Source organism: Meriones unguiculatus, chromosome 7 (assembly GCF_030254825.1).
Source record: "Meriones unguiculatus strain TT.TT164.6M chromosome 7, Bangor_MerUng_6.1, whole genome shotgun sequence".
NCBI lineage: Eukaryota > Metazoa > Chordata > Mammalia > Rodentia > Muridae > Meriones > Meriones unguiculatus.
The window spans coordinates 31,488,803-31,496,138 of record NC_083355.1 but is presented as its reverse complement, the minus strand read 5'-3'; the positions used below and the strand labels follow the sequence as shown (position 1 = coordinate 31,496,138).

Below are 7,336 nucleotides of genomic sequence, written 5' to 3'. Positions count from 1 at the left end.
TTTTTATTTGCTTTATGCAAACTTAAGTCCACAAGACCCGTTCTACCTCATCTCTTGCTCAAAACAACACATCATGGCGTCCCATGGACCCCTATTCACTTCCTTCCGCCTAGTACTCACTGAACACTTCCAACACCATTCACAATTCACAGGGTGAGACAGGACGGAAAAGGGCCCGAGTGCATGCTTCTGAGATCTCCTTCTGTGCTTGGTCCCTCGCAGACTGAAATCCCAGTGGCTAAGTAGACATCTCCACCAGCCCTTCAACCAACAATCACCAAATCCTCTCCAGGCGTCTGGCAAACAAGGTCTACATTCTTTGGCCCTGATGCCCCTCAAGCATGGGCCTCAGCAAGGTCCTCCAAAGCCGGCCTTCCAGAGGCCACTGTTGCCATATCCCGTCCCTCTTGGCCAAATGGTGCCAAACTTCAATTAGAAATGGCTCTTTTTTTTGTGTGTTTGGGTCTGGGGAAACTCAACAGCTCTCGCCTAGGGCAGCGCTTAATGCGAACTGGCTTACCACAAACGCAATTTGTCCCCGCTCCTCCATGGAGTGGTAGTGTTTGGTGCCCTTCGCCTGGCATCTGGGCTGGCCTCAGAGACTCGCTTAACCGGTAGACTAAGCTGCACATGGTGTCACAAGAGTTTTAAGACTGTCAGAAGATGCCTTGCGGCCACCGACTGAGCCTCTAGAGACACTTTCTCTCAGAGCCATAGCTGCCAACTGTGTCTAGCTGTCCTGAAGCCATTAGGTTGTGAGAAAGCCCAAAATGTGCGTTTGTGTGTGTGTGTGTGTGTGTGTGTGTGTGTGTGACTCTGGTCAGCATGTTGGTTGAGCTGGCTCACATTCAGGCGCTAAACTGTCCTTTTGTGAGCCAATCTGCCATTGCTCAGTTGACACCATGAGTGTGGTGGGTGAACCCTCTCAACTTACAGAATCTCAAGCAACGCTACATGGCTTCAAAGACTTGATTTTGAGGTTCCTCATTGTATACTTACATGTAACCAGAAGAGTGCTCCCCAACCGTTGATTGAATGAATAAATGATTATTATTATTATTTTTTTCTGTGGAGTTCAAGTGGTATCTCTGCCCTATTCAGTTGCTCTCCCTATTGCTAGGGAAATAAGGTTTGGGCCTTGCAGCTGGCATTCACAATCCTGCCTCATCTGGCTTCAACCTGCTTTTGAGACTCTATTGCTCGCTCTCTCGGCATGAATCCAGCCTACGCTAAAGTTTGAGCTATTTCCCAAACACGCGAACATTTCTGCAACACCATTCCTTTACTTACACTTACCCTGCGCTCTCATTGCAAACGCCCCTCTCTCTCCCAACCTTGTTCGGCAGGTTGACAGTCAACTCGCTCATTGTCAAACACCTTCCCTGGCTGCCCACTCCTGCTGGACACTGTCCTCTCTCTCTGGCCTTCTCATCTGACGGTTTAAAACCCTTTTCACTGCCTTGAGTCTCCCTCATTTCTCACCCCCTACTGCATGGCCACCTCCTTGCGTGGGGTGGGAAAAGGGGAAAGCACGGATCCCTAGATGGATACACAGTTCACCTGCATGGAGACTGACCTGGATGTGGAGTGGCACACGCCGCTTTCCAAGCTAACTGCTCAAGGACAGAGATCACCAGGAGAGGCATGAGCTTTGGTGGTGGCTTGGGTTTTGAATCATAACTGTGTCGCTTACTGTGTGGCTTCGGGCTAAATCTTTAAACTCTCCGAGCTCTAGTTTCCTTAGTTGGAAGCGAGAGAGGCCTCAGATGAGAACAGGCCTACGGGACCTAGCTTGGTGCTTGGTGTAAGAAACTCTCAACTGTATGCCGGCTGCTTGGGTACAACAGATGGGCCAGTCAGCTTGAGGAGCACCTGGGATAGTGTCAGTTCAGAACTCTTTCCCACCGATAAGTTTTCTTAAAGAATAAGGGAAAGGAAAGAATGGGGGAGGGGGGTGAGAGAGAACGGTGAAGGGGAGAGAGGTAGATGTAGGGGCTTAGGAGGAGGGATAGGGGTTTGATAGGGATACAGGGATATGGAGAAGGAGGGGAGGAGGAGGGAGGGAAGGAGAGAGAGAGAGAGAGAGAGAGAGAGAGAGAGAGAGGCCAAAGCCAAGAGTATTAGTCTGTGTGATGTCAGCAAGCGGCTGCTGAGGGCCACTCTGTCTTCCCATCAGCCGATTGAGCGGTGGGCACTGGAATCTAAGCTCCCCTCCAGCCCTAACATTCCAAGGGCATTAAAGAAAAAGGATGAATCACCCCCTTCAAAAATACCAAGATGGGCTGGGCCCTCCCCCTGCTGTCCCCTTCTAGCCCAGCTAAGAGCTCTTAATACGCAGCCCGCTTCCTCCTGCAGCTGCCACCGGGCTTCAAGCCCCTCTCCCAGGAGTCTCAGAAGCAAGACTGATAATGGACCTCCGGCTTCTGTGTCTCAACAGGGAGCCAGATCTCGTTCCCAGACTCTGGGGGGCCGTGTGGGGGCCTTCCGTGGACATTCGACCTCGGTTTCCTTGAGTGTGGAGAGGGGCCGGGTGTTGAAAGGGTGGCAGGAAAAGCAGGGGAGAAATTGAAAAGAGAGAGGGAAACCCTCCCAACCCTGAAGGGAGGGAAGGTGGTTCGGACCCTCTCTCTGTACTCTGACTGGTCCTGAGTTTGGCAAAGGCGATGTGTCTGTAATCGTTATAAATCTTCATGGGGGGCGTGTGTGTGGAAAGACACCGTCCCCCAGTAGCTGCATTTAGTTCATAGACACAGGACGCCCCAGTTTTTCTCCTCCTGGGAGAACAGGCAGTCGGGGACGGCGGGGACGGCGCCTCCCTGCTCACAGCCCTCTCCCTTCGTACGACAGCACTGTCGCCACTAAGCTGGTTGCAGGACCAGCGCCTCCTGCCTTCCTGTGCCGGGACCGCCCGCGTCCTGCAGGGTCGTCCGTGCGCGCGCGGAGCCGCCCCGGAGCCAGCCCTGCAGGTCCGTCCGTGCGGTGGTGGTCTGCGGCCCGTCACGTCTGCAGCGCGGGGTCCTCCCAGCTCACCCCGGCTCCCGGCTCTGAAAGCCGAGAAGCTCGCCGGCTGGGAGCGAGCGGGTTTTCCAAGTGGGCAGGGGTGGTGGGGAGGAGGGGCGCGGGCGGGGGAGGAGGAGGAGGAGGAGGAGGAGGAGGAGGAGGAGGAGGAGGAGGAGGAGGAGGAGGGGGGGGGAGGAGGGAGGAGGAGGAGGAGGAGGAGGAGGAGGAGGAGGAGGAGGAGGAGGAGGAGGGGGCGTCGCGGAGGGAAGACCTCGCATTGTAATCCAATGACATGACCGACGTGGGGGTGGGGGCGCTGGCCTCCGCGCGCTCTCCGAGTTTTGGCTGCCCGCCCAGCTGGGAATAACTCTCTTCGCATAATTCGCGTGTTTACCAGGCATGAAAATTCTTGCTTTGGGCTCCCCCCCACCACCCCACCCCCGCCCCGCTCCCCAACCCAAGCCCCCTCCTCGTCCCTCCTCCCCACCTCCTCCGCCCCTCGCAAGTGAAACTCTGTCTACAAAAATATTGGCCCGGGGCACAGAAAGTTTTGCATAAATTCATAAGTGATGAATGGCCGATTTTTAAACGTTATTTGGGCATTTGTCAGAACTTAACAAATACGCACGGGGACGGGCGGTTCATAAACTTAAACATCTCAATATCCTCTTTCTTCTGGAAATAAATTACGTTTGTTTGCTCGGCTCGGAGTCTTAAGGTAGCCGACATTAGGAATATTTTAAAAGCCATCATCCATCGAGCATGTCTCCCAGGCGCCAGAAAGATTAAATGAAAGAATCATAAGATGGAGGTCTTTAACTTTTAATCCTTTTACAATGAAGCCTCAGATAGTCGCGGGGGCAGGGTGCCCTCTCTGGGGGGAATAATGCCGTTATTCCTCGGCTCCCAGTTAATGAATACCCTAACGTCTGTCCCACGGCTGACGGAGGCAGCGCCGGGGAGGGGGCTCCAGCTCCCGGGCCAGGCTATTGAAATGAGGAGCCACCGAGGCTGTGTCGGGAGGGAAGAAAGCGCCGAGCTGGAGGGACAGGGAGGGCGGGGCCCGGGGCTTTGAGACAGAGCTGGGGACCCGGCGCAGGTTTGAAATAATTAGCATAGATTCGCTCGCCGCTCCGGAGTGTGGGGTGTGTGGCGGCGGTGGGGAGAGCTGGGGGTGGGGGGGGAAGAGGCGGAGGACAGGAGGCCGGGAGGGAGGCGCGACGAGGTGGCAAGGGGGTGGGGAGGGGAGCGAAGGAGTGCGACCGCGGCTTCCAAGATAAATAAAAGGATGGTGGGGGGGGGGGAGCGGAGTCAGGGAGCCGGCCCACGTGGAGGTGTGTGGGGTGGCCGCCACTGGGGGGGGGTTGAGGTGGAGGGATGCACGGGAGAGAGTCCGGAGCCGGTCCCTAGAAGTTGGATTTTTAAGGGGTGGGGTGCCGTGATGTTTGCCCCGACCCTCTAAGGGGTCACTGTGCCTCTATCTGACCCTAAAGCGCAAAATCCCGTTCTGTTTTCCCCTCCCTTCTCACCCCCCCCCCCCCAGTGGGATAAGTGTCCAGGGAGGGGTCTTGTCTCTCTCCTCGACTCGATTGCAGGTCCCAGGGCTGTGATTTGTCCCTGGGGTTCACACCCCTCTGAAATTTGGGACCTCAGTCTTCCTTAGGTCCCCGGAGGAGGCCCAGGTGAGTGTCAGATATCCAAATTCCCTCTCCCTGGTCAGTCGTGGGCCTGCAGGATCCCTGAGGTTGTGGGTGGTTGAATCCAAGGGGTCGCTTTAGCTCCAACCTCTGTAGTTTCCGGGCATGCAAAGGGTTAACAAGGGCTGGGTACGGCGGTGGGGGTGCAAGGAGGGTGGGCGCGCTCCGACCCCCCCCCCCCACTCCTCGGGGGTCAAGTTTCAGCGGCACTCCGCCCCCAGGGAAGGTGTGAAAGACGCGTGTCCCCATTGTGAAGGGCCTGTCAGGCCGGACAAAGCAGCCGCCCCCCTCCCTCCCCCTCCTCATCGGCCCAGCCCGGGGTCAGCTCCAGGGGGCCGGCTGGGTGTCGAGGTCACTACAGGCCCGAGCTTTGGTGTCACGGGGGAGGGTCCCCTGCGAGACTTGGTAGGAGCCACGTGATACTTAATAAGATGGGGTTGGAGAATAACACCCCCCCCCCACACACACATACACACGCTGAACATTTTACAGTCACCTTCATCACCCCACAGGAGAGGAGTCCGGACGGACGAGCTTGTCTCCCAATAGGCGTGGTAAGCGCGGCGACATCCCCCCCCATCCCCCCCCATCAATCACCAACGCAGTGAATCACAGTGTGGAGCACAGTCGGTTTTAGTGGTTTTCTTTAATCCTGTTCTGCACTTCTTCCTTATTTACTACACGGGATATTATAAAGAATAAATAGCAGATACTCTTAATTTACAATGATTAGTCATTCCATTTGTCCTCTATATTTACAATAACTGTAAAATAACATTGAACTCTATAGCTTCTTCGAGGTCTAGGGAAAATCAAAACACTTTCCGAAGAATGGAAAATAGCTTTTTTTTTTTTTAAAGTCCTTCTACAAACGTTCCCCCTCTCTTTGTACTTTTAAGAAAAAAAATAACTTTTCCCCCCTGCTTCGCCATGCGAAGGACCCTGGGATATAAATAGCAGGTTAACGTTATTACCAACAACCAGAATAAGTGTCTCTTTTTCTCTGCTCTTTTTTTTTTTTCCTTAGCTTGCTTTTTTTTTTTAAATACAGTAGAAGCCGGTAACTTTTGACGTATAATACTGACCTTTTAATAAGTAAATTAAAACTGGGACCGTATATACACACACATATACATCCCTACACAGTTAAACAGTGCATTACATGAACCAGAAAGCCAGGTCTCTGTAGCTAAGAAGAAGAAGAAGGAGAAAAAAAAAGTTCATTGAAAACCCTCGCTGGAGGGTGGTGGAACTGGTTGGAGGCGGTGTGTGTGTGTGGGGGGGCGTCGGTTGGGATCCGTCAAGTGTCTGGGCGCGGGCAGGGGGCCCCCCGAGTTCTAGCAGGAACACTTACACTCGGAGATGATGGGGTACTGGATGGGTATCCAGCCGCAGCGCTGGCCCCCGCGCCGCTGACAGCGCCACCGCAGCACCGTGAGGTGAACGGACTTGGAAGGCTTACACACCATGCCCTCGGGCACGGAGCAGGAACGCTTGCTGAAGCAGCTGCCCACCTTCACGTAGCGCGGCCAGAAGCGGCTGCCCAGGTCGTTCCACGCGTACAGCACCGGGCAGAAGGTCTGCGACCACAGCCACAGCTGTAACTTCCTCCTCAGCTTCTTGCTGAGGCGCTGCTTCTTGCCTTGGGCCAAGCCCTCGGAGAACTCCAGCCCTTTGATCTCGCTCGGCATGGCCCCCGACGGCCGCTGCCGCAGCAGCTGGTCCAGTTCCGCCAGGTCCTCGGCACCCCCGGCCGGTCCCCCGCCCCCTCCGGGTCGGTCCTCCGGGGGCGAGGTGGCCATGAAGCCCGGGTCGTAGTGGCCCCCGAGCAGCGATCGCAGCAGCGTCTCGTTCAGATCCTTCTCCTTAGGGTCAAAGATAGGGTCCGGGTGTTCGATGAGGTCCACCAGGGGCAGGTTGTCGCTGGGAGCCGGGCGGATGTGCAGATAGTGCTGGCCGCCGGCCGGTGCTGCCCGCAACCCCAAGACCACCACCAGGGCGTAGAGGGTGACCCCCAGGCTGGGGCAGCGCTCCATGCCTCCCGCGCGCGCCCCGGGGCTGCCTCTTCGTCCCCGCGTCCCCGGAGGAGAGAGAGAGAGAGCGAGAGAGAGAGAGCACGCCGAGCAGCGCTCCCCCCCTCCCCTCACCCCGGTCCCTCCGGAGGCGGCTCACCCGAGGCTGGGCAGGAGCGGCAGGGCAGGCTGCATGAGCCGCGGGGAGAGGAGAGCCGATCGCGCAGCGCCGGCTCCCGCCGCGGCGCAGGAGACGCGCACGAGTTGGCCGCAACTCCCCCCGGCCCCACCTCCGGCGCTCTACTCGGGAAGGCGGCGGCGGCGGCGGCGGCCGGGCATCCGAGCTCACTCCAGCGCGACCGCGGGGCGCAGGGGGCGCCGGCTCCTCGCTGCTCTTCCCGGGGCTGCCGGCGGCGCGGGGCGCGTGGACGAGCCTCTTCCCTCCGCCTCGTCCTCCTCGTCTCCGTCCTCCTCGTCCTCCTCCTCCGGTCGCTCGGCAGTCCTCCCTCTCTCTGCGCGGCGCCGCCGGTTGAGCGGGTCCTGGGCCACTTCCCTCCGCCCGCTCCGGGCTGCGCAGCCGGCTCTGCCCGGCGGACTCCAGCGGCGGCGGCGGCGGCGGCGACGGCG

The 7,336-nt window shown here is 57.5% G+C and overlaps 1 protein-coding gene across 1 annotated transcript; it reads right to left on the bottom strand.

Moving 5' to 3' along the window:
* Positions 1–5,319: 5,319 nt before the first annotated feature.
* Nog (noggin) lies at positions 5,320–6,742 on the bottom strand. Its single transcript, XM_021648808.2, has one exon. It carries the CDS (start codon positions 6,731–6,733, stop codon positions 6,035–6,037), a length of 699 nt encoding a protein of 232 aa, XP_021504483.1. The 5' UTR covers positions 6,734–6,742; the 3' UTR covers positions 5,320–6,034.
* Positions 6,743–7,336: the final 594 nt, after the last annotated feature.

Coding starts and splice junctions, on each gene's coding strand:
- Nog (XM_021648808.2), bottom strand. CDS start 6,733: ATGGAGCGCTGCCCCAGCCTGGGGGTCACCCTCTACGCCCTGGTGGTG.